General features: G+C 39.2%; 1 protein-coding gene across 3 annotated transcripts in view; it reads left to right on the top strand.

The window, feature by feature from the left end:
• Positions 1-23,781, top strand: part of LOC108245396 (metal transporter CNNM4) — a 33,629-nt gene extending 9,848 nt beyond the window's left edge. The window contains exons 3-7 of one of the 3 annotated variants that reach the window (XM_017432286.3): positions 530-664; positions 2,697-2,866; positions 6,093-6,189; positions 16,039-16,214; positions 18,338-23,781. In XM_017432286.3, the coding sequence (XP_017287775.1) occupies positions 530-664; positions 2,697-2,866; positions 6,093-6,189; positions 16,039-16,214; positions 18,338-18,877 (1,118 nt within the window). In that variant the 3' untranslated portion in view covers positions 18,878-23,781. The other 2 variants (XM_025009584.2, XM_037979542.1) reach the window with 2 other exon arrangements.
• The last annotated feature ends 3,850 nt before the right edge of the window (positions 23,782-27,631 follow it).

Raw genomic sequence — 27,631 nt, 5'->3', positions numbered from 1 at the left:
TGGAGCCACAGATTTGGTGATTAAAAGCAGAAAGAACTGGTTAGAAGTTAGGCTGTAGCTCCAAACCAGATCTGGAAACACTTCAGTAGACTGGAAAGACAATTTCCAGATGTATAAAAACATTTAAGTGTTTTGATGTTAAATTCAAAAGCCTACAGTTTTCAAAAGCTTCCTCTTATCATATATTTGAAGGCTGTTTTATACCATTTTAGCTAATCAGCATCCCTGTAATAATGCACAGTTTGCAGTGTATCCATCATGGATTTAGGTTTATGCAAAGAAATTAAAATCATAAAAACTTGTTCACCAGAAATAAGAATAAAACTCCTTTCATGAACTCATTTAAAAAAAAGATATGTTGAAGTTGGCAACAAATTGTGCAATTACAAAAACAGATGTCTTTTATGTGTGGTGCTTCTTTTTATTACTTTTTATCTTTATTCTTTTGTAAAATGGCTATATTTACCGGTGAATTTCCTCTTGTGTTGCGCCTTCACTCTCCATCTTTTCCTTCTCGTCATCTCTGCAGCCGACAACAGAAACAGGAAGAAGGTGGATCCTCACAAAAACAAGCCAGACTTCTCTGCCTTCAAGCACGACGGTGACAGTAAAGTGAAAATCTCTCCCCAGCTCATGTTGGCAGCGCATCGTTTCCTGGCCACAGGTGAGCACCGACGGGGTGACGGATAATCTCACAGCCAGCTAACGCAGATTTTATTTCTGTCATTTTTTTTTTCTTTTGCTCCTGTGATTAGTGATGGAGATGAAAATGTTTTAAGAAGGGAGGAGAGTGTGTTGAGAGGACGGTGGGAGTACTTTGAGGAGCCCGTGAATGAAGGAAAAGGGGAGAGAGGAGGACAGATGGAGGAAAGGTTAGGAATCAGGAAGTGCAGAGGATTAGTAAGGAGGAAGTGAGAGCAGCTGTGTGGCGGATGAAGAGTGAAAAGGCAGATTTTTCAGGTGACAGACGTGGAGGTATGAAGATCTGTAGAAGAGAGGCCAGTGGACTTTCTAACCAGATATTTAACACACTTCTCGACAGGGAGGATGCCTGAGGAATAGAGAAGCAAAAATACAGAAAAACACTAACTAGATTCAAAGTTCGTACAGGTGCTTGAAATCCTTGAAAATGCTTGAATTTTAACAAGGTGTTTTCAAGGTTTGGAAAGTGCTTGATTTCTATATAAAGTCCTTAAAAGTGCTTGATATTTTAACCACACAGTTTTGTAATAAAGAGAACTCAATTCTCAATTCAAAATCTTAATTTTGCATTTTTATGTTAAAGGCACAAAAAAAAGGAGCGGCCATTTTGCCTTTGATGAAGTCTCAAAGCCTCACTGCCGCTCTGATGGAATTGAATTTGGAGGATTTTTGGTTAAATTACTGTTTGTTCTCCGACCAGCCAGGTGTAGGGGGTGTTTGTAAGAGACATTTAAAAACATAAAACTTGGTTATATTTTAGTTCACTTTGTCCCTGCAATTTGGAGTACTATCACAAGACATTATAAATAACAGAAATTAATAATTTTTTTTTTGTCTTCTTGAGTTCAAACTTATTGTTTTATCTCCAAAGTGTGGTGCTGGAAAACTTTTAAAAATTGACCTTGAAAATGCTAGAAAAGAGCTTGAATTTTACACCAGGAAAAATGTACGAACTCCGTAGATTAAGTTATATTTCTAAAGTACAGTGTTTATTGTGCAGAATTTTACTTCTCTACTGCTGTTCTATTTTTTTTTAGTGAAGTGATATATTTCAAGCCTGACCGGTTAATGTTAGCTACATTAACAGGTTAATATCAATATCACAAAAAACTGGTTGGACTGCCAAAACAACCATAGACCATTTTATTTCAAATACCAGGCATTCATGTTCTTCTAATAATATATTTGGTCAATCCAACAGACTCTCACTGGCCTTGACGGCCGCACCCGATAGTCATGTCAGAAGAGAAAGTGAAGAAAATGTGGGTTTAATGTAGTTGATATTGTCATCATGATATTGAGTAATAAAATCATTTGTCGCGTTTTTTTTAATGTTGTTCAGACCTGAACTAAATGTATTAGAAAAATGAATGTTTGAACATTCAGCATCAGTGTAAGAACTGTGTGAATAAAATTATCTGAGGTGCATTTTGGTTTTTCAGCCCCAGAAAAGGTCCCATTTGTTTACATGGACTTTTCTACTTCAGTCGATCACTAGGGGGCGCTTGTTTCGTTTTGGCTTCAACTTTCACCTTTTGTTCCTGCATCTAGTTGTAACATACAATGTCAGTGCCAACTCTTGTCCTTTTTATTTAACAAGAAGAAGAGTTTTGGGAAATGTCTCTCTTTTCAGTCTACAGCTGACTGACAGCTCACTCTCTGTCACCTCACTGAAATCAAATTTAACCTCAACAATGGTATGACAGAAAAATGTAGCCGTATTGCCACCATGACAGTTTAATACTGTTTTATACTTTGACACTGGCCCATGCCTGCTACAAAGATTTACATTAGGCCTTCCTCTGAAAGACTTTACTACAAACATCTAAATGTGGAAAAAACTAATCATGTGTATGTGTCAAACATCAGTTCAGGCTAAACTAGAAGATTTTCCAGGCTCTCTTAGCTGAATAAGAAGCTGCCATTTTTTGATACTCCCGTTCAGTGTTTCTTTTTGGATTAATATGATCGTTGTTTTCTTTCAATCCTCACAGAGGTGAATCTGTTCAGCCCATTCCAGATCACAGAAAAAGTCCTGCTGAGGATCCTCAGACACCCGGACGTCATCCAGGAGCTGAAGTTCCATGAAAACGAAAAGAAATCGCCTCAACACTTCCTCTACCAGAAAGGCAAACCTGTTGACTACTTTGTACTTATTCTGCAGGTGAACACTTACACAAGCTGTAAAAATGGGACCAATTTGATCCACTGGTGTTCATACAGTCATTTCTATTACCTCCGAGAACCAGCAACTATTCAACAAGCAATATACAAATACATAAGAGAACTTCAGACAGGCATGATTGTGACTGAGGTGAAGTGGAAGAAAACATGGCTGCCCAAGGCATTTTCTGTGTCAAATCTGAGTGGTGTTGGTTGTTGATGGAGACATGTTCAGACTAGTCACAAACTAGTTTATCTCAGGTATGTGTACCCACTGAGGAGCAGAACACTGAATGTTTCAGGCAACCGAGGTCAGGTAACTGTGCTTTATATTTTAGATAACATTTAGTCAATAAAAAAACTCACAAAACTCCAGCAAAAAACTGGAATTGAAATTTTATCAACACTAATACTCACCGTGTTTCAGTGTGTACCTCACACTGAACATAAATAAGAAACTTTAAGCAAACTTTAAGCAAAGTCAAATGGTTTGACAAATAATACAGAACTTTAAAAGAAATTAATAAATCCTCACATTTAGGAGATCAGTGAGCATTTAGGGTTTTGGCAGGTCTAAGTACCTCTATCAAATGTTTTGATGCTGATCATTCACCCCAGGTCACCAGGTCAGGTGAGTATGTATGTGCAATAATTTGATCAGACCAAAGGTACTAATCAAATGAGAAAACAGTTTGGTAAACAGATTTTGGACAACAATGGAGAACGCTTACTACCCTGTTCCCTGAGGTGTTCTGTGGGGTGGGGTGATGTGGAAGTTTGGGGTGCCAGGGTCATTTTTAAGGACTGTCAGGTCCTTGTGTAACCAGAGCAACAGCTGTGTCCGCATTCTGGCCCGGGAACGCCTGGGGGATCCCCCAAGAGGAGCTGTAGAGTGTTTCGGGGTAGAGGGATGTCTGGGTTTTCCTCCTGGATCTGTTGCCTCTGCAACCTGACTACAGATAAGCCAGAACAAAAAAAAAAGAAAAGGATGGATGGATGTTAGTATTTCAAAGAACGTGTGTAAAAGTCAAATTAAAACATTCGTAAGAAAACTTGCTCACACTGATCCAAAACGGGTTTGATTCATCACTGTTCGAAGGGAAACATTCGACTTTTGGTTCCATTCAGCATGTAGGAGCTGACCACAGGAGGCTGAAAAATACACATGCTAAGGTGTGTTTGCGTTCGAAGAGGTTTGTTGTTAACACCTCAGGTGTGGATAAAGTGACTGCAGACACCGACTGTGCAACCTGAGCAGACCTGCTCCTGTTCCACTGATCTACTAGATTTATACGTGTGGGTGTATATATCTCTTACCTCGGTGAGGTTGTGTGTAAGGTCAAGGTCTTGGACATTAAGAAAAGTTTTGCAGGGTCTCCCTTCATAGGACTTTTGTGGGATTGGCATTTGTTATCTGGGCTCAGCTTGAAATTGGAGTTAAGGGTCGGATGTGTAGCTGTGACCATTAAATGTTGAGTAATATTTTATGCTAATCAGAGTCCTTGTGAAGTTGGCGGCACACAAACGTATATGTTTGAGCTAAAGGGACACTGAACCCTGCACTGAAGCTCCTGCGGCAGGATGTAATATTTATAGGGCGGTCAGGTGTTTGAGTTACCTGCCACAGGACACGGCTCTGGGAGCCTCCAGCTTACGTCTGACACACATGTACCCAGGTGGGTAACAATAGGAGGAATCCCTGAAGGGCTGTAGAGCCCAGACATGCTTAGATGTTTAATGTCACGGTCCTGGAAAAGACCCTAAAACTGGAAAATTTTAACACTGACAAAAGTAAAGGACATAAACTTAATCCTAACCCCATTTCACACCCCAAATAAACTATGTTTTTAGCTATTAATGCAGAAAGCATTAAGCAGCCTTGAGAAAAGGCAGGCTTGTTTGAAAGGCTTCTCCTCCTCCCTCTCTGCTATGCTTCAGCTTTTCTAAAGCAGAGGTTCCCAACCTGGGGAGCCAAAATCATAGGAACATGTAGAAAATATTTGCCGACCACATGATTTTCAAGCGTCTGGGTGACAGTTAAATTGCATTTAAAATTGCAGTTAAACACTGAATTTAATAGTGATAAATAAATTATTATTTATCAAATTGTTCTGTTGTTGCACACACGCAAATGTGTGTGTGTGTGTATGGGCCAGGGGAGGTACGACATCTTTTGTGACAGCACAGGAAGGGGTTTGAGGACAAAAAGTTTAGGAACCACTGATCTAAAGCGCCTCGCTGGAGAGGATTAGAGGTCTGGACTCGTATGTAATAGGACTGTACAATATATCACAAATGTATTAATATCTCAATATCACTATCAACTGATATAGTCATTGCAATATTTAATTACAGTTCTAGTTTTTCCTGAAGGAATGCATATCACCCGCCACCTTTCATGCCAGAGTTTGAAACTAAGATCGTCGTTGGTTGAGAGATGATGGAGTTGTAGCTGTTTTGGTGAAACCTTGAAAATAACATTTATGCATAATGTAATGCAATACTGTAAGATATCACCCTCAGAGTATGTGTTATGAATGACTCTCAGCTACTACCACATCAGGTTTTAGCTCAGTGTCTGTTAAATTGACTGAGTTGTTGCCATTTTTGTGTTAGGTAATGTTGGTTAGCTGTGGTGGCCATCGTGAACTGGATTGAATCCAAAGGTTGATCGGTCGTAGAAGTACATCCAATGATTACTTTCTGAAAAGTTTCATTAAAACTGTCCCGTGGGTCATGAGATACTTTGCAAACAGGCAAAATTTGTTGACTTGACAGTTATTGCTACAGTTTTAAGCAAAGATGTCGTGCATTGAGTAGCACTTGGAGTATGTGCTGTAACTGACTCTCAGCTACGACTACACCAAGTTTTACTGTATAATTTACTGAATTATAGACAATTTGTATTTTGTAAGGTGGGTGACGGCCATCTTGAATTGGATTGGCTCTACAAATTAGTTGTAGATGTCAACCCAATGATTAGTTCTGAAAATTTCATTAAAATCAGTCAGTTATTTATGAGATACAGTACATGCAAACACACACATACACAAAACCTTCATCGCGCTGCCTCTGGTGGAAAATACCAATAATAATATTACAGTAGCTTGTTTTCTAATATTGTACAGCCCTAGTGTGTAAGATGCCATTTAAAATGTCCTTGAAAGCTTCCTCCTGAACAAGCTTTTGAAGAAATGTTCTGTGTGTTGTTGTTTTTTTTTTTTCAGGGACGGGTGGAGGTCGAAGCTGGAAATGAGAACATGAAGTTTGAAACTGGTCCGTTCTCTTACTATGGAGTCATGGCTCTGAGTACGCAGTCTCTGGGTGAGATACACACACACACACACCGTACACACAGACACACAAGTGTGGGCTTCTTTGAGAAGACATTGATAAATGCCACTGACACCTGTTAGGGTTAAAGGTCACATGCAGGAAAAAAAAAACATCAGCACTGTGCAGTTTGTTGTTCTATAGTGCCTTAAACCATAAGCAGCTTAAAAAAATAGAATTAAAATAGGCTTTTAGTACCAGAGGAACACCTAGTGAAAAACATTTGCAAACCCCAACAGATTTGTTTAAATAAATTTTTACCTGTGTGCAAAGTTATATTTAATGTGTTCTTTAGAAAGAAAGTGAGACTAGGAAGGAACATTGGCTTGAAAGTGTTAATCAGACTATTGGGTTGCAGGTAAAAACTGCCTTTGAGCCATTTGGTCTTTTTTCACACTAATGTACCGTTTTTCACACGGCAGGAGTGTGAAGAGATTGTGATGGGTGGATTTCCTGATTGTGTTATCTGATTGCTCATGTCCTGCAGAGGTAAAAGGACTACTCCTGCCATGTGTTATCCTGTCTCATTTTCTGCAGGCGTTTATGTTCTGTCTCACAGTGCTGCGGTGCTGCTGGTGAGAATGGCTCAATGGTGCTTTGACTAAAGTTGTGAATGGGTGATAAAAGCAGTTCAGCCTCCCGCATTAGGAAGTATCTGTGTTGTTGTTTTTTTTTTCTCTAAGTCCCAGTTCACACAACAGGGTTTTTAAGTGAAATAGGAATAATATTGTTGCATTACAGACGTTCGTCTTCATAACAGCAATTAGATTCTCTGACACCAAAACGTTTTAAATCCAAGTCTCAGAGTGGAAGTTTTTCGAAACTCCTGTCATCTTGAATCAGAATTTTATATTTATAATTTGAAGTAACATGTAGCAGCAACCCAACCACATTGTCAGCCATTTTGGATGTAACTGTTCTCGTGTTTGAGACTGAAATATCTACACACACGTGTGTATATTTGAAATACAAAAATGACAGCACCAGCTAGTGACCTGGCACGGAAACTAAAGCAGGTTAATTTGTCGGTTGCGGCCTTTTCTAAACAGCGGTTGCGATCAGATCGTTACCATGTGCACGTGTAACGTTTTTACAATCAAAATTGGAAACTGTATAATGTTTCAGAAAGCTTGTCCTTGTGTGAACTGGGCCTAAGTGGTACTGTTACATAAAAAATAGGAAGTCCACCATCTTTCAATTCTAGGGTATTGTATACCAAGAGCTCAATCTTAGACTCTACAGGCCTCAGTTAAAGGTTAAAGTTCATGACAGGATTTTTGGAAAAGACTGAACAAGTTTGACTTGTTTGGAAGGGTTGCAAAAAAAACCTCTTCCCTCTCCGAAAAACAAAACAAAACAAAAGAAAAATGGCAGCACGACTTAGGTTTGCAAAGTTTCCACTAAACGAACCACGAGTTCTGAAACGGTATCTTTTGGACAGAAGAGACCAAAGGAGAGATGTTTGGCCACAATGCACAGCTCCATGTTTGGCAAAGACCAAACACCTGATAGCAACTCTCAGCACAGAGGTGGAGGGGTAAGGATTTGGGCTTGTTTTTGTAGTTTGGATACACACAGGAGCTTAAAGAGGATGGCACACGCTACCCCTGATCCTAGAGATGGATTTTTTTATGTTCTTTTTGATGCAGTGCCTAATAATTGCTTTTGATTAGCCTCAGAATGTTGTATTGCTGTCATATGTGAGAGTTCGGATGTTGTATTGAGAAGGAACCCAGTTTAAAGTGTGTACAGCACGAGGCTGAGTACTTATGGTGTGGCAGTATACTCAGTGGAATATTTTCTAACCTGACAGATTTGGGTTGGTTGGTAAGGGAAATCTGTTTTCCATTCCCAGACGGTGTCAGTTTGGTGTTGAATGCTGAACTTTAGTTCACAAACTGTGTTCTGATGTTTGTGTTTTAGTATATACCTTGGAGAGGTCTGTGTGTTCAGGCATTCAGAGAAGCTGCTGCAGTTGCTCTTTGAGCTATCCAGGAGTCCTTAATGTTTTCCTGCACGCTTCAGTAGCTGCCACAAAAATGTGAGGTATCTAAGAGTAGTGGAAGACATGGATTCAGACCTTCACACATGAAAAACACAACTTAGGGCCAGATACTCAGACTTTCTGTGAGTTTAAAATTGGATGTGTTGACATGTAAAACGAGTAAAGCTGGAGAAAGTTAAAAGCTCTGCTGTGTCATAATTTACAACAGCCGTAAAGTCATTAACCTGCATTAAACTGCATGCTGTAAAACACTAATTACATTTAAAAAGCTGTAATAAATCTGCACCTTGCTGATGCTTTTTGTCAAGTGTGGTGTCAGTGAGCTGATAGTAAAGCCATTTGCTTGTAGAGTAGAGACGAAAAGCCAATAGGCTTAGTCCAAATACGGAAACACTTAGTTTGTGTCCTTGTCCAAGTCAACAGGCAGCCTGTGAGAAACCAAGCAGAGACTCAGCAGATTGTGACTAATTTTTGACTCTGGAGACCCTAATAGACCTTCAGATGGACTCAGGTCCAGTTGTAGCTGGGATGAAATCACAAACTGATGTTTAAGCATTCAGATCTTTTTATCAGAAAAATCATTCAAAGCGCCTAAACGTGAACAGACATTTTGATGCCCAGCAGTTTGGTTTTGTCCCTCACAGCAGATCTTAGCTTTAATTTAACTCGGCTGAATGAAAACCTTCACTAATCACTGCATCAGAAGTCGAGCTGTGTTTCCTGTTCAGGGTTTATAGATTAGCTGACCGCTTCCTTTGAGATGACGTCTGAAGACTGTTGAGAGGATTTGTGTTGGTTGGTAAAGAGGTTCAGCTCAGAACTACACTCGGATAAACGGCAAACAGTAAAATCTGTCGTCTCCTGAAGTTACAGGCTAAAATATGTACCAATATAAGTAAGATCACTGTAATTTGTGTAAAGTAACAACACTCCCGTGGGAAATATTTTCCTGAAAACTTGTTACTCCATGCAGAAGAATCCTTATCATGAAGCATCTTTTTCTAAATAAACAGAAACTTTGACACGTACAAACTGTATTTTTCTCTCTTTTCTGTTAAGTTCTTGGAGTGTCTGGTTTGATTTCCTGTCTAAGTTGGCATTTTTCATGCTTTTTTTGACCTGTGACAACTGTAAATGACCATTTAGACCATTTGTCTGTTTGCTTCAATCTGCTACAAAGACTATAAATTAGTTTATACTTATAAAAGGAGAAGCATAACATGAAAACAACAATACGGCAATTTATTCTGTGACTGCTTCCCCTTTGAATCTAAAATAGTGCGCAGCAAAAACAAACTCCCAAATATAGTTTATTTAACCTCTTAATCAGTTGTGTTAATTTTTTTTGTCCACAGTAACTGTCTTTAAGATGAAGCAAATTGAACTCTTTTTATAGTTTTGAAATATACTCACGTTAGCATCAGTGTAGAATGTAAAGTTGACGCCGAGTTATGCTGAACTTCAAACAATTGAGGATTTGTTTCATTAGCCACATTTATTTATTTATTTATTTATTTTATATTCCAAACTTTCGAAGTGATAAATGGATCCATTTTGATTATAAAGCTTCTTGGTATATTTACAGATTCTGTCAGTTAGTTTCTTTTTTTTATGTCAAAAGTGACAATTTCTACTATCTCTTTCACCAAACAAAACAAAAGTTACCCATGTAACCGTAACTGCATTCTCAGTGTGTTCCTCACATGATGGCGCCACCATCCCAGTAAACATTTCGTGCTGAACTCTCACACTTTCTAGGAGTTTGATTTTGAAAAGGAATTTTTGAATATATTTCTAAAGTCTAGCTCTAACTCATCATTTGGAAATGTGTTTAAAAAAAATCTGATTTGAAAAGCTTTATCGGAGCTGAGAACTGCTGGTAAATTATATGAAACTACATCCTCCTGAGTGGTGGGCTTTTTATTCTGCAGCTGCTTGTTTAGTTGTTATAGATTTTGTGTGATAGCATTATGGTTTTCTGTTAGAAGGTGGCATTTACCAGCATAAAAAAACTGATCAAAATCTCAAGTCCTTGTCCTCCTATTATGCAACCTTAAATCTGGGAATTAAATGGTGTGGGAAATGCACATTAAACATATAAAAAATACATTGACTTTATTTAATTAAAGACTTTTTGAATCCAAGATATTACATGTTTTTCATTTACCCTTCTGAACAATAAACAACCCTCCTTATTTAAAGGCATTGTAGGAAAAATCCTCTTCTTGCTAAAAGGAACATGGCAGCATGACTTGGGTTTGCAAAGTTGCCTCTAAATGAACCACAAGACCTATGAAACAATGACATTTGAACAGATGAGACCAAATGGATATTTCTTATCCATAATGCACAGCTCAATCTTTGGATTAAAACCAAACCAATGTAGAATAAAAAACAGCATTTTCAGTACCATTCTACCTCTTTCTGATTCTAAGATTGTCTTTACTGTAGGGTAACAGTCAGATCTTTTCTTTTCAGCAAACAGTATAATTAGGAGTTACATCTGCAGCCTGCCTTTTAGCTTTTTTGTTTAGTTTTACAAGAAACAGTTCTTTTTTTCTCTCTCTTTCAAAAGTGACAACTCCTGTTTAAGTGACAAGGATGCAGACAGTGAGCTGTGTTAGCACAACAGAGTGGAGTTTACTGCCCACACAGAGACAGCACATGGACACTGTTAGGCTTAAAATGAGGGCAGGATGTTACCTTACAGTAGGTGTGTGTGTGTGTGTGTATGTTTGTCCTGAACCTCTTATATGTCTGGTGTGTTGGGTGATTTAAGCCTCCTTGGGACATCCAGGGTGGTGTTGGTGTCATGGCACAGATTAAATGGCATCAGTGCTGCTCAATGAGGTTAACTCATTGATAGTAAAGGACATCTAAACATCTGATGGGAACCTGGATGTTGAAGCTGGAATGGAAACACCCCCCTCCCTATAAACAAATGGGACATTAGTTCAAAGAAAAATACACCTCAGATCATTTTTTTAGGCGGTGACTTGTTGATTCAAGTAATTTGTATCATAGATAGATAGATGGATATATACATACATACATACATTGATCCTACAAAGAAAGTCCAGTAGTGTCATGACATCAAATTAAACATTACATTAAACTTATTAAATCAACTAAAATACTCAACTTTAATGGTCAGTAATGGTGTTAATAAACACTTTGAACTTATTAAATAAAATCTCATTAAACTTCTTTTAAATAAATCTTATTAAATCTTGCTGCTGTGTGTTCAAATATTCATTTTTCTAATACGTTTAGAAATGGAATTAGTTATTTCGTAAACATGTACTATAATAGACCAAATGTCCACGCCTTCTCTTGCTGTTAAGAGTTTGAAGCCAGCAGGACTCTGTGCACAGAAGCTGTCACGTTGTATTTTTTGGAACCAGAGTCTGTGCACTAGGGATGTGGAGCTTTAAGCCCACCCATCCCCCCCTCAAACACATGCAGTCATTGTGTCACATAAGTTTTCGTTTAAGTATTAAATAACTATAACAAGTAATTTTATTATTTTTTAAATTCATACGCTTAAATTAAACGCTTAAAAAATTGTTTAAGGTGTATTTTTATTTTTTAATAAGGGCAAAGTCCTGTTCATTTAGATGGCAGAGGTGGGACTCAAAACCTGTACTGGGATCAGCCTATAGGGACACTGGTCCCATTCCGGCTTCGAATTCCAGGATCCTGTATTTGGTCCAGTCTTATAATATACACTCTTTGTTTATTTTGTGTTTAATAAAAGGGACTGTCTATCTCTGTCTATGATTAATGAGTTAACTGTGACTCAGTGCAACACAAGGGCGCCTCCTGCTGGTTCTTTTCCCACCTGACAATGCTCCGCACTGAGGGGCACCTCTGTCCCTTTCTGTGTGCAGTAGGTTGCAAAAGTATTCACCCTCTTTGATCGACAGAGTCATGCAGGATGAGGAGTGATGGAGAACCAGCATCTGCTGCCATCAGGAGGTCATTTGTGACCCTCACCAGTTCTGTTTCTGCGCCGTGGGCAGAGCAGAACAAGGACCAAAATTTTTCAAAAGCAATCATCAATCGATCATTAATATCATTAATTATCGGGTTTGCTCCTTCCCTTTTAACGAACTCATGCAGAATCAGCTTCCATGTGCTAAAAGTCAAATGTAGAACCTCCAAAGTTAAAAAAAAACAAAACAATAATTGCACACTGACTCTTGCTCTGATTGATTAAAACAAAAAAACACATTGATTAAACCAGCTCTGTTCTCTCTCTGTGTTCCTCTTCCTCCCCCTCCTCTCTCTCAGCTGTTACCCCTCCCCTCTCCCCATCAGTGGCGTCCCCCCCTCCACGCCGCCTCTCTCTTAAGAGGTTTTCTTTGTTCTCTCGTTTCCCAGGTAAACGTTCGCATGGTTCAGAGGAGGGGTATGGGGTGGGGGGGAGGTCCTTTAAAAAGGATTTTTTCAAAAGTTTCTTTTTTTTAATCACCTTTGTTGTCCTGATCCAGTAAGTCTGACTTTTACACAAAGTAAGTTTGTTTTCTAATAGTCAGAATGGGGATTTGTTTTGTTTAATATGTAGAATTAATGCTAAGAAGCAAACTTAGGCTCCTATTCCTTACTTTCCTTGGGGCTTTCAGCCACAGCCACAGTCTTCTTCAAGTTGAAAGAAAGTTCACACAGCTTTAAACAGCGATTAGGTTAACTTTACCTTGGGATTTCTTTGTGCCAGAAAGTTGTCATTAGAGCGTAGATCTCAGCTTGAATGAACACAAACCTGCACACGCTCAGACGCAGATGACTTTTTTGCCGTCCTCCCACACTTCAGCTCAATTTACTGCAGTGTGAAAGACAGCTTGCTGGATGGGACTCTGGATGCTACACCCTCTGATTTGTAACCCTGATCAACTGAGCCTGTTTAACCACTGATTCACGGTCAGATGTTTGTTCGCCAACACACGGAGCACGTGGATCTGACTGCTGACCTCTGGTTAACTGAATAGTTCCACACTTTAACAAATATGCTTATTTGCTCTCTGTTTCTCTGAGACTCAAATAAGAGTGTTTCCATAAAGGCATTACGCAGCAGCCGACAACTATTTGGTATTTGAAGATGAGATTTTTAACGAGAAAGCGTCGTCGCTCTCCCCTTTGTGTGTGTTGCAAACAAAGCTGCTGTGTTCTTTGCTGTGCCAGCCAGTCCGGCTGCTCATGCATGTCAGTGCATGTGATCTCTGCTGTGCAATCCAGAACGGGCAAACTTACAGATTGTCCTCCACTGAAAATAAAATAAAGAAGCATGACAAAAAGGAGGACAAGAGCAGATTTCATATTACTCTGGTTTTCTCCACATATAGAGATTTATGAGTTAAAAAGCTCAAACGTTTGCCTTTGTTTCAGTTTGAGGTTCTGTTGTTGTGCTTTAAATCCTTCTGGTCTCTCACACTGATTATTGAAAGTCTTAGGTTTTCATACTTGAAATGAAAAATAGTTGATTATTGTTCACTTTTAAATAAAATAAATCTTATTTTCCTATAAATATACATGGATAAAGATTACATGTTTGTTTTGCCTGTCAGTAAACCTACATTAAAGTTTTCTTTATGCCACAAGGCGCTTGGCACGCTCTATATTTGGTGCTTAATTTATGCTGTCCTACAATAAGTATCAGTTTAATGTAATTGTTGTTATCTGGTGGCTTCAGAAAATTTTCAGACCACCTTCACTTTTTTCAATTTTTTTATGTCGCAGTCTGATGATACAACTGTTTTTCTTTTTTTTTCCTCAGAAAATGATGCTCAGTAACCCATACTGACAAAGTGAAAACAGTATGTTATACAGACAATACAGATTTATAAAAATAAAATGTCACAGTTACATTAAGTAGTCAGATGTCCCCCATTTTTCTTGATCACTGCTGAGATGTTGCTACACTTTGATTTGAGTTCGACCTTGGTAGATTAAATTGATTAGACATGATTTGGAAAGGACCAAACTGCTCCATACAAAGCCTCCTGCTGACAGAGGAAAAAAGTGAATTATAAGTTAAAGGAACTGCCTTGCAGATCTCACAGACAAGATTATTGAGAAATACAGATCTGTAGATGACAACAACCAGGATTCCTCTAAGAGTTGGTTACCCAGCCATCAAGCAATCAAGTGAGAAGAGCCTCAGTGAGAGAAGCTACTAAGAACCTGATTGTTACTTTGACTGAGCTTCAAAGGTCCTGTGTGGAAATAAGACTAAGTTCCAGAAGAACAACCAGACCTGCAGGCCTCCATCAGTCTGGGCTTTATGGCAGAGTGGCTCGACAGAAGCCTCTCTTCAGAGCAAAACACTTGAAATCTCATTTGAAGGACTCTCAGACTGTAAGGAACAAGATTCTTTGGTCTTATGATACCAAGACTGAACTGTTTGGCCCGAGTTCTCAGCACTACTGCAGTGGTGTTTTTCAGCAGCAGGGACTAGGACGCTGGTCAGAGTTGAGGGAAAGCCAAACGTAACAAAGTTCAAAGATAATCTCAATGAAGAGTTGTTCCACAGAGCTCAGCATCTTAGACTGGGCCAAATGTTCCCCTGCCAACAAGACAATGACCCAGAACACACAGCGAAGAAAACACAGGAGTGATTTAGGGACAACTCTGTTCATGTCCTAGAGACTTCAACCCTGTCGAACATCTCTGGAGAAATCAGAAAATGACTCCACCAATTATCTTGATCCAACCTGACTTAAGTTTGAGAAGATTTACAAAGAAGAAGTACAGAAAATCCTCCAGTCCAGGTGTGCAAAAACAGTTCATGGCTGTAACTGCTGCCTTCAGTTCAGTACTAAGTAAAGCACTTGTGTAAATGTGATATTTCGGTTATTTCTTTTTAATAAATTTGCTAAGTTGTATAAAATTGTTTTCACTTTGTCATTATGAAGTACCGAGCGTAGATTAATGGAAACAAAAGAAGCTTAAAGGATTGTAGCATCAAGCTGCAAGATTATTTTGCAATAAGTTAAGGTGTCTAAATAGTTTCTGAAGCCACCGTATACCAATATATGTGATACCAATATATGTTTCTTTTCCCCACTACAAATATCTATAAGCAGCTTAAACTGTAAGGTACAAGAATGTGTATTGTCCATTTTAAAGACAGCCGGTAAAAGAAGGTTTTATATTTTCCGCTGTTAAACGCTGATGGCTAATTGTTGTACGATTGAAACCCTGCTCACTTCTGCCCAGGCAGAAATAGAAATTCAGATTTGGTGTTGGTTAGGTAGAATTAGCTACCATAAGCAGAGACAGGCTAACTGTTTCCACCTGTTTACAGTCTTTATGCTAAGCTAAGCTTACCAAGCATACCAGCGTATTTCCTTAAAATGGTGAACTATTCCTTTAGGTTTCAAAGTTCTCCTGAAACTCCCCCCACATAATCTTCACACTTTTTAAATTCCTTTTATCGTCACAGAAGCTCTCTCCCCTTTAAACCAAAAACAGCCCCTTCATCACTTAACCATCCCTTAAAACCAGCCAATCAGAGGTTTGTTCTCTCTGTTACTGATGTAAGATGTTCAAACTGTGCACCCCGTCTCATCGCATGACTTGTTTGTTGCATTCTTTGTGTAACAAACACACTCTCATCTCCACACCGTCAGTCATCTCATATGAAGACTCTTTTGGTGGTTTTTGGTGTTTTGCAGTGTGTTCGTCACTTTTCTCTTCACATTCATTAATCAACACTTCCCCCCCCCCCNCCCCCGTTTTTCCTCATTTGTTTTGTTTTTCTGTGTGATATTATTGCAGTGCTCTCTTTTATGTGTAGAAGTAACCTCCTCGCTCATTCCTCCTTTCTCAATTCCCAGAGTTTCGTTCCCCATCACACGGGGGCAACCTCAACCGCTCGGCATCTCTAAGCTGCACTGAGCGTGCTCAAGAGAGCACCTCCATCGGTGGGAGCAACACTCAGATCCCAGGAACCCCCTTCCAGTACATACCAGACTTCAGCGTTCGAGCTCTCACAGATCTTCAGTTTGTCAAGGTAACTCTGATTCACTGGTAGGAGCTCTTCACACCATCGATACTATGAAGAGTATCAATTTAATTTGTTTTACTGACATTTATACTGTTGAACTGTTGGTTGCAAAAGGCAATCTTGGTAATCTCTCTTGGAATGTAATTAGATTTTTTCAACTGAAGTAAAAAGAATAATCTAAACTAATCTAAATCGGGAAAATTAGCTGTAAATAAGTCTAAAAGAATGTAAAACTGATAAGTGGGGCATGCATATGTGTTCATTCGCCCAAAGTCGATGCTGTGTAGAGCCACATTTTGCATCAGTTCCAGCAGCAAGTCTCTTCAGGTACATGTCTACAAGCTTGGCCCATCTAACCACTGGAATTTTTGCCTGTTCTTCATGATCAAACTGCTCCAACAATCATTCCAGAGATTCTCCTTTGGATTGAGGTGTGGGCTTTGGCGGGACCATTCCAGGACATTTAAACCACTGGAGTGTTTCTTCAGCGGTGTGTTTAGGGTCATTGTCCTTCTGGAAGGTGAACCTCCATTGGGGCCTCAAGTCTCTGGAAAGATTAAAACAGGTTTCTATTTTTTGCCTACATTCATTTTTCTTCACCTTTGACCAGTTTCCCAGTCCCTGCTAATGAAAAACATCTCCACAGCATGATGCTGCCACCACCATGCTTCTCTATAGGGATGGTTTTCTCAGCATGATGAGAGGTGTTAGGTTTACACCGGACACGGCATTGTTCCTGACAGTCATAAAGTTTAGTTTTAGTCTGATCTGACCACAGCAGTTTCTTCCACAGCTTCTTCCAAACAGTCTACTCTATTCTTTCTTTTAGCAATGACTTTTTTTTTTTGCCACTCTTTCATGAAGCCCAGTTCTGTTTAACTCATAGATGTGCAGCTGCCCAGCTTCATCAGGTTCATCTTTGGTTGCTTTTGGTTGCTTCTCTGATTAATTTCCTCTTTGCCCGATCCATGAGTTTTGGTGCACGGCCCTTTTTTGGCAGGTTTTGCTTTGGTAGTATAATCAATCTATTTCCTAATAATTGATTTACTGGAGCTCTGTGAGATGGAATATTTGGAATATTTTTATAATCCAACCCCGACATGTACTTCTCCAAGACTATGGCTTTTGGCATGTGTAAGTAGTTCTTTGGTCATCATGCGGTGATTTGCTTGGTGGTAGCCAACCAGTGCAACTCCTGCAACTGATGTTGATTCTGGGGAATATTACAACAGGTTGAACTCATTTGAGACTTGGATTGCTCACATGTGGATCTTGTTTAATTTTTTGTTAAAGAGAGATGAGCTGCAAAGCAAACCTCCCTGTTTACTGGTCAGTCTACGTTTCTACCCTCACCTATGGTCATGACAGAGGTGACAGAGAGAATGAGATCATGGATACAGGCTGTCGGAATAAGTTTTCTCTGCAGGGTAGCTGGGCTCTCCCGTAGATAGGGTGAGAAATTTTGTTACATGGGAGGGACTTGAAGTAGAGCCATTGCCCCTCCACATTGAGACGAGCCAGTTGACGTGGTTTGAGCATCTTGTAAGGGAGGTGTTCTGAGCATGTCCAACTAGGAGGAGACCCTGGGGAAGACCCAGGACGTGCTGAAGAGAGTATGTCTCTTGGCTGGCCTGGGAACGCCTTTGAATCCTTCCAAAAGAGCTGGAAAAGGTGGCTGTGGAAAGAGATGTCTGGGCTTCCCAGCTCAAGCTGCTGTCCCCGTTACCTGACTCTGGAACAAGCAGCAGATGATGGATGGATGGATGGATGGATGGATGGATGGATGGATGGATGGATTATGTGGCTTCTGAAAGTAATAATTGAGCCTTCAAAGCAAAGTAAACACATGTGCACTCACCACTTTTTAGTGTTATATATAATTTAAAAATTATTTAAAACATTTTCCTCAATTTAACTTAATTAATCTGAAGTACTTTTGTAATCAAATGAAAAATCCAATTAATTTCCAGGTTGTAAGACAAAAAAATAGAAAGAATACTAAGGGAGTGCATAATTTTGCAAGCTGTTGTGAATATTGGGATTTATTAGGCTGCAATTTGTTTTTACAGCCTTTCTGGACTGTGGTCAATGTGCTCAGTCTCTTTTTACCATTCTTTTGTCCTGCTTAGGTCACTCGTGCGCACTACCAGAACGCCCTCCTGGCATCTCGGCTGGACAGCACGCCACAGTCTCCAGAGGGCAGCCACGCTCACTTGGACATATCTGTTTCTTTGCCTCCCTTGATGCAAGTGGGAACACACACCCTGCCGCCATTGGCCACGCCTCCTGCAAGGCACCAATCATCCAATACTCAGTCAACGCCACAAAGCGGCCGCGCCACCTTTACCATTGGCACTTCCTCCTCTGGTCGCAGACCCAGTCAGTCCGTGCCCCAACTCAACCCCTCTCTCAATAACCACGCCCCCCTCTCCCAAACTCCTCCCTCCTCTGTGGGCACATTGGGGTGCCCCGTGAATCCACCTCTGACCTCGATGTCCTCCAAATCCCAGCAGTCCCCTCCCTCTGAAAGCCCAGAGAATGGTCCCGAAGAGACCACCACTCTGCTCAGTGAGCAGCAGAACTGTGTTGGCCCCCACCTGCCCAGCCACACCCAGCCACCCCCACATGGTCTCTCTGTCAGTCACGCACACACTGAAAGCATCATTTAACTAAAGTACCACTAGAAAAACTACCTGTTCACTTTCTGGAACTATATCTCGTTCCTTTACACTGCTGTGTCCTAAGCGTCTCTACTTGAGGGAAACGGAGGATCAGCACATTTCAAAAACTTCAGAGATCCTCCATCAGCCTTTCCTGCTTGTTCCCCTCCCAACACTGACAAAAAGACCAAGAACATGGTACAAAGAAGGAACAGAAAACACTAGTGAGTGCGTAGATGGGTTTGACGATGGGTCGTCTTGAAGGACTAGTTGACCCAAAATCAATCTACACTTGCAGTTAGTTTATCTGACCCGGTAATGATTCGGTTTGTCTGATTTGTGCCTCCTTTTAGGTGCAGTGAAGGTAAATGGAATAGAGTCATGGTGCTCAAACCTTTGGAAAGTAACATTTTATTTACAACCAAAAAGAAACAAACTTGCATTCAAAATTTCTAATTGGAACTTATTCTAAGCATAAATGTACCTGTTAGCAGTGAGTATCCAGAGCTCCCAGTCAAAGTAAATTGAGTAAGTGCCATTTTTTTGTTTTCTTTGGAGTTTTGAGGCTCATTAAGAACTGTTGCTTGTATGAGCTAATGCTAATCATTTGGCATTTTCATAAACAGTTAAACAGCGTGGCTCCAAAATAAGGCTCCTTCTCAGTCCACCTCTGGTTGTTTATAAATGCACCGATCTAACCATTCATCCCACGATGATGTGAGCTTACACAAATAAAGATGGCATCGCAGAACCAGGGAGTGACAGCAGCATTGGTGTCTGCTCGCACCTCCTCCCCACTTTCATACTTACAGTACTCACCAACTCAGCTCTGTGACTACCTCCCTCGCCGGCTCAGATGGGCGCTGCTTATTTTGTACTTTACCCACCTTGTACTTAACAGTTGCCAATTTGTACTCAGTTGGTGCCGTCTCATCCTCATGTACCTACTATTGCGCACCCATGTATTTCTGTATCCTTGTTGAGGTTAAGTTAAGGTTAGGTTTGGATGAGAGTTTACCTCAGCCTGCTCAGTAGCTGCCCAGGTCTGGTGTAGTGATTATAGGTATACCCGCTCAACTCAATATCACATTGAATCTTGAATATGTACCATGTACCAAACACAAATTTTATGTTGTGTTTGGTACATGGATGTACCTTGATTGCGGGTTTTGTGATGCACTGTTTGGTGTGGGGTTTTTATAAAATGTCCAGATCTGTGCGTGTAGTTATAGGAGGACCTCTGTTTGTACTGTGTTTATGTTTATTTTCTGTATTTGAGCCATGGGTCAGAGGGTTGGGTCAAGGTCAGATGACATGGCTAGGTGCCAGAGGTTACCATAGTGGTTTAAGAAACAGGGCTAGAAATTAACTCAACTTTGGCCTACCCTCAAACTATAAAATGTGTTGAGGTTAAATCAACTGGCGGCTGCCACAGTGGGTACAAAGTGGACAAATACAAATGTGAACTGACTCATAGAAGGCAGCTTCTTATCATACGCACTAAAGTATGGGTGTGTACTGACCAAAACTACAAAATTACGAAGTGGAAAAAGTACAAATTAACCAAGAACCGGCTCAAACTAGTATCAACTAACAGCAATAGCCTGACTTCACACCCTCCTGTCACTGCAGTCACTGCACAAACCACGTCAAGATGAGAAAAAAGGGTCCAATTGGAAGTTGTAATAACTAGTAGTTAATATCAAAGTAAAACTCATTATCAAAAATGTTAGAACTTGTTGGTGTAGATTCTCAGCCATCCAGGACATGATAAATCTTGGTAAAAACTTGACTTCTTTTCTTGGTTTTCGCAAACCTTTTGTTACTCATCTCATTTCTGTTTTACCTCTCGCCTGTAATTCTCAAACTCGCAGACCTGTTGAAAGAGCCGTACACTCCACTTTCATACGCATCTCTCTCCATTTATAGAGGGTTTTTTTTTAGGTCTTCCTCAAGTTAGTTTCCCAGTGAACATCAGTTCATTACATTTAAAATGTGATGTCCACTAGGGGGCGATTTGTGACTTTACACTCCCTGGATTTTCCTTCTGTTTCACTTTGTTAGATTTGACACTCCTAAAAAACATGTGGAATCAAGTTTTTATTTTTCTTCTTTTATTTATTTATTTTTAATATTCCTATTTTTTGAGGTGCATTTTCTACAGAGGTTTGAGCAACCCAAAATCCCATTTACCTTTTTCTTGTTTTTTGGAGGCACATATCAACGCTCCTTTCAAATAAAACCAAAACTTTTTGTTTTATTTATTTATTTGTAATTTTTGTAAACTGACCTTCGGAAACCATCACAGGGTAAACACTCCAGCGATGTGTCCCCGTGGCACAGCCGACGCTCTGGAGAAGTGTGTGTTGTTTTCAGGTAGTTTGTTGCCGTTTCTTTCTTCTTTTTCCCCAAAGACTGAAACTTCCAAAGTTACCACACCACAATGGCTTTATTTATTTGCACCATGCGGGGTTTTAGGTTGCCTGTTTAACTGAATTTGTCTCTTGAAAATTATATTTTCAATCAGAGTTGCGAACAAAAAAAATATGTGACAGTTCAACTACCAGCGAAGCGACCAGATTCACTGTAAAACCTCTGCAGTCGAAGGTGAAATGTATTACACTTCACCACTTGGTTTTGCGTGTTTTTAACCCATATAAGGTCAAATAACTGAACAGGATCTGAGCATGCAAACCCTGCTGAAGGAACTCCTGAAAACCACTGGCTTTTGTTCATTTCTGTAGTCAGGAAAGTCTGTTTCAGACCCCTGTTCAGCTTTTTTTTTTACTCTTTTCATAAACGAAGCAAAGGCAGAGCTGGTATGAAGTATTTTCACTTCGTATTACATTCCTTAAGACTTGAAGACCACTTTAATTTCAGCTTAACTAATAAAAGACTGATGCAAAACCCAGGATCCTGACGACATGACAACTGACTTGACGGTTGGGATTTAGCTTAAATTAATGTGTTAAAAATCTGATATTAAAAGTGAACATGATTAGGTTTTCTAAAAGTTGTTTTTCATGTTCTCTTATTTGATTTTATTCTTCGAAATAATGAACAGAATAACTAAACTCCATGCTTAATCTTTACAGTTTTAAACTAAAGAAAAACTGCAGACAAGCAACAACAACAAAAATCTAACCAAACCAACAGTTGACACGATTAGATATTCAGTTTTTTAATGAACATTTTTAGTGTTTAACTAATAACCAGTTGTAAAAAACATATAAATAAATGCATCTTAAAAAATAGAAAATACACTTATACAAAATAATCAACATATTTTAGGTTTTAATGAAATTATTTATATCCTATCCTTGAAATTTTAAATTAATTACCAACATAACAAAAACAGAAGTATTATCTAGGTCATTTCATATTGAAATACAGTATATATATATATATATATTTCATTTTGTTTTGAATTACAGAATTGTATAAAAATACCCCTAAAGTTCACCTGTTTTTATTGTGGATTAATAATCAAATTATCACTATAGGTTTTAATACTTTAAGGATATATATATATATTTTTTTTTTTTTTTTTTGTAAATCATTACCTTGCAGGATTTTGAGACTGCCTACGAAAATTTCAGCGTCCGATGAAAAGTAATTTTGAGGAGCTCCTTATTGTGTAAATGGGTTAAAACATGTCAAACCAGTGGTGCGGTCATCTCATGCAGTATCAGCAGGGTTCGAGCAGTCCTGGCCTACCTCCTGAAGGCAATATGTTTGCAAGTTGTTGTTTTTTTTTATTATTTTTAAGAGTGATATGCAAATGTTTGGTTTACTTTGTTTGCATGTTTCTTTGTTTTTTTTATATTTTAATGTTGTTTCATTTCTTGGTTTCTGACTGAAGGAAAAGCTGCACAGATGCTGTTTTCTTGTCCGTCTTCCTCTCAGCATCTCCACCAAGAATCTGTCACTGTGAATCGTTCGGGGCAGCTTCAGTTCCTTCTCGGAGCTGACCAAAATGTTGCAATACGAAGTGTTCACTGACTCGGCGAAACCCCTAGTTAAAAATTTCACAGTGGTTTTTATTTTTATATATATATATATTTCCACTGAGTTAGCTTTGGTTGACACTGTTTAATGATCAACAGCTGGCATGAAGACCAAACAGAAGAGAAAAGGAGGGTGTTTACATGTTTCAGTACAAAGTACTGTATGTTCACAGCTCAGCTGGCTGCTTTTCAATCCAATTCAATCTGCTGCCCAGGTTTATTGGGACCTTTTATGATATTTATTGTGCATTAGGTTTATATTAGGCCAGAATTTGGTCAACATAAAACCAAGCATTTTTTGTCAGAAGCTCGGCTGGGATGGTGTATTGCACCAGTGTCTGATTAAAAAGTTCTTCAAGGATCAAAACTAAGACATCTTTTTTTTTTCCCCTATTTGGCAACTAGATTTAAAGATTTAAAGCCACAGCCACTCAGCTATCCCAATTCATTTCCTATAAGCTACAGTTTGTTTTCCATTTTATTGTTCCATTCACTCTGCTGCTCTCGTTTTAAAAGAAAAAAAGATTTTATAAATGTATTTAAAATGTGTGCATTTCGTTTAGTTTCACTTTAGAGAATGGGTCATAACCTTTTTTTTCTAATGGTTATTTCAAAGATTATATTCCTTTTAAAATGTATATATATATAAATATATATAGAGAGAGAGTGAGAGAGACAACAGCTTCAGTCATGGGAGAAATGAAGTCCACCCTCCTTAAGTTCAAAGGGGTTTACGTATCAGGACCTAATAAAAACAATGTGGTCTTTACCAAGTTCTAATATTTTTCTAATCTGACCTGAACTGTACAAAAACACATCAGGATCCACTTAGTTATTATTTTATACAGGAAAAACTGAAGCCAAAATGGAAAAGCTGTTGAATCTCTCCTATGATTCACATTTGACTCTAGAATCCTTTGGTCTAAAGAGGAGTTCATGGTCAACTCACTGACTGCAAAGTGCCCAAACCATCAGCCCTCCACCACTGTGCTGACAGTTAGCATGAGGTGTTTGTGCTGCTGTGCATTATGGGTAAACATCTCGCCTCTAGTCTCATTGGTCTAAAGGACATCGTCCCTGAAGTTTTATGGTTCATTCAGATGAAACATTACTAATCCGAGTCATGCAGACATGTCGTTTTTAGAAAGAAGAGACTTTTTCCTGGTTTTATTATTTCACATGCTAACTGAGGCCTGTATAGTCAGAAATGGAGCTCTTGGGTCCTTTTTTTTTTAGCATTACACAGTCTGACCTTGGGATGATGACCTTTAATCCTTTTCAGATTGATGGGCAGCAACTGTTGCATCTTCACGGTCGTTGCTGATGTCTCTCCCCTTTGGCATCATGTTAACATACACCTGTTTGCTTCAGAGCAGCAAGAACTCCTGCTGGTCTAGAGGTGGTCCCACTAATGGTGATCAAGTAATCAATACATTTGATCAGCAGCTCCTGGCTGATACTGAACCTCTGATATCCTGTGGAAGCAGCAAGGCTGGACTTCGTTTTTCAAGTTTGGCTTCACTTTTGTTTAAATGAAAAGTGACATAATGGAAACAGCTTTGTGTTTTATTTTTATAGGTTGGATCTGAATAATTTTAGATGTTGGTTAAAATCAAATCATATTTTTTTTACGTCCTGCTACAAAGGAGAGTGGGCTTTCTTTTGACCATGGCTAAAAATAAATGTAAACAGTTTCACTTGAATCTGGTAAACATTTGGATCCATTCAAACTCAGAATAGAGTATTAGGAGGAGAGGGTTTCCAGGATCAGTCGTTATGTGGGAGCTCCTTAGCACCGCGCTGAGAACATTTGTAGCCTTTCAGCAGACACTTCTCACTGATTTACACCACTCGTGTTCACCCATCCCTAAAAAGCCTCCCCTGGCCTTCCAGAGCATGCTTTTGACACAATGTGAATTACATTTTAACATGCTTGTAAGGGATGCTCCTCCACTATTAAGCTTTGAAACACGTGGACATTTAGTTGTGGTAAAGTCAACTGAAGCAATGAAGAGGTTCATACAAAAACCTGCTCATCTGTTGTTTGGACGCTGAACTTGAAGCTAAAGCTGCTGGCGTGTAATCTACCTTCTTTTTTTTGTCGTCAATGTATAGAAATGTAACTGTAAAGATGAACTTTTTTGATGAAGACACTCAGAGGTATTTATTGTATTTGAAAAGATACCATTGAATAAGCTAGAACTGATTTGAAAAAAAAAAAATTGTAGCCTAAATATGAAAAAGTGAAAAAGTATTGAATAAGTATTTTTTATGGACTAAAGTGCAGAGTGCTGGATTACCAACTAGGCAGATCCAGGGACACAAAATGTTCCATTTTCACTGTGGCTTTTAAAACTTAAAAGGTTTATTTTCTTATATTAGAACCATGAGTTAAATTAAATCCCAGGATTAAAGTATAATGTCTACTGGAATATATGTGACACATATTTAGGACAGATCTTATGATAAGCACTTAAAGCCACAAATTTTAGCTCATGGAAACTTTGTTTAGGAGTACTTGCAGGTCAGTGAGTATAACATGATGTACAAGGAAGAAAAACAAACAAACAAATAAATAAATTAAAAACAGAAAGCATTAAGCAAATGCAAAATGCTCATAAGGAACAATTGAGGCCAGTTGTGCCGTTTCAACAGTTAAATAAAAATAAAATCTTACAATGAGGCCGGAGTTCTAAACGTTTCAGTTAATGACGTTATGCTCGACCTCATGTGATACTGGGAGGCCTTAAGAGATGTGTTAGCACTAAAAGTAAACGTTGAGGATGACAACGTGCTTCTACTACACCAGATTTACCTCAGGATCTACATTTGACCAGAGCCATAGCCATTTATGTGCTGTGGTGGCCATCTTGAATCGAGTTGACTCCAAAAGTTAATCAGTTGTAGATGTACATCAAAACATTCCTTTTGGAGAGTTTCATTCAAATCTGTCCAATGGCTCTTGAGATATTTTGCTAACAGACAGTCAAACAAACCTATGGTCACAGAGGCAAGAACAATAGATCAAATGCGGTCTATAAATGATGTTGCGATCTCACTGGTTTGGCAGAATGTTAACATGTTCTTATCCTTCTCTTTCCATTATCGTCGTATCACCCACCCCTGGATATAAGCATGCATTTTCGAAGTCTTGCTGGTTTAAAGAACCCCAAAACTTGAGCTGTTTCCTCTCTTTTCCCAGACTGTGAAGGCAGTGCAGTCGGGCTCTTTTCAGCACTGATGCATCACGGTTTTAGGTCTGGTTATAAATTTGCCCACATGGCGGGTAAACCAAACACACCTCACCCCAAAGTGAACATTATGTACTGTTACACTCCCTACTTCACTATTGACGTTTTTTTGCTTCCATATTTATAGTCACAGATTAAAACCTGTTGCCAGGCAGTACATCCAGGTTCGTCGGGTGGGGGTCCGGTAATTTAATTTTGCCCAGGAGCCTCTTAAACCTAACACATTTCAGTGGAAAACATCCAAACTGGGTGAAACCTACAGATTTACCTTCTGCAGGAATCTCCTGACTCGACGCTGGAAGCCTTGACATTAAATGGAAATCTCTGTTAGCCTTACCCTGTTTTTCTGGAGCGTTCACACCTGCCTGTTGGGTCTCATGTAGCAAACAGTAACGCTGGTTTTTAGTGAAGCCCTGGTTGGCTGTGTGACTGCCAGTTTGTATACTAGCAAATGCGAGGATGTATTTATTGTGCACATTTTATTTATTTATCTTTTTGTGTGCGTACTGACCTGTGAAACGGGCTTCCGGCTGTAACTCGCAGCTCTTATTGGGCCACTTTGCCCAGAAACACTGTGTTCGGTTTCCTGGTTGCTGTTTGTGTTGCATTACTGTAAATACTCTGTATATTAAAAGATGCTAAGAGACGTATAGATAATAACAGATCTGTTCATAATGAAAATAGAGTTCCTATGTTAAAAGGCATTGCATAGCAATAAACATTGCACAGAGGTCACCTCATTTAGAAATGTACTTTCAGGTAGTTTTTTTTTTTCCTGTTTTACATTTTTATGAGATATGATAAACAAAGCTTAATTTTCTCTCCAACAGTTTTCCCATTTCGTTGCCTTCTCCTGTCATGCTTCCTCATTAGTTTACACTCTTCTCGCATTGTGCAAAGCTATTGAAATTCCTTCAGGCTTTGACTCCCGGTTAGTCTGCAGAGCCACTTCATTGTTCAAGCCGAGCTTATCAGCAGCTGACTTTAATCCTGTAGCAGAGTGATGATTAGACTTGTAAGAAGGTTAAACATTTTCCGGTGAGGTGTGACTTTTCTTCAGGGGCCTCACAGATAGGTCATTGGAGCTGTCTGAAATTTAATACAGGAGAGGAGTCATCCACATCTCACATTTTTTGTATATAAAATGCATATATGTTGCAGTATGTTTGCACATGGAGAACTTAAGCAGTGTTCATCATATTTTATAGGTGTAGCGCAGATATGAATAAGTCATGGACCTAAAATAAATGTGAAACAAATACTCAACATGCAGGCCTTGAATTATAGCACAAAAAGTTAGGACATTTGTGTTTGGTCAAATATTTTTTGTTGCAACAATACATCTTTGCTCTGTTGTTGAAAACATTCAATGTCCTCTTAAATGGTTTGTTAAGAAAATGTAGCTGTGTGTTGTGCCCATGACAATTTGGCCAAATCTCTTCTGCCAATGCCACACAGCTTCTTATTCTATTGATTCCAGTTTTGAGCTTCTGGTTCCCCAGGTG

The sequence above is a fragment of the Kryptolebias marmoratus genome, linkage group LG14 (assembly GCF_001649575.2).
Source record: "Kryptolebias marmoratus isolate JLee-2015 linkage group LG14, ASM164957v2, whole genome shotgun sequence".
Taxonomy (NCBI): Eukaryota; Metazoa; Chordata; class Actinopteri; order Cyprinodontiformes; family Rivulidae; genus Kryptolebias; species Kryptolebias marmoratus.
The sequence above is the reverse complement of the archived record's forward strand: the minus strand, read 5'-3'. Positions and strand labels throughout refer to the sequence as shown.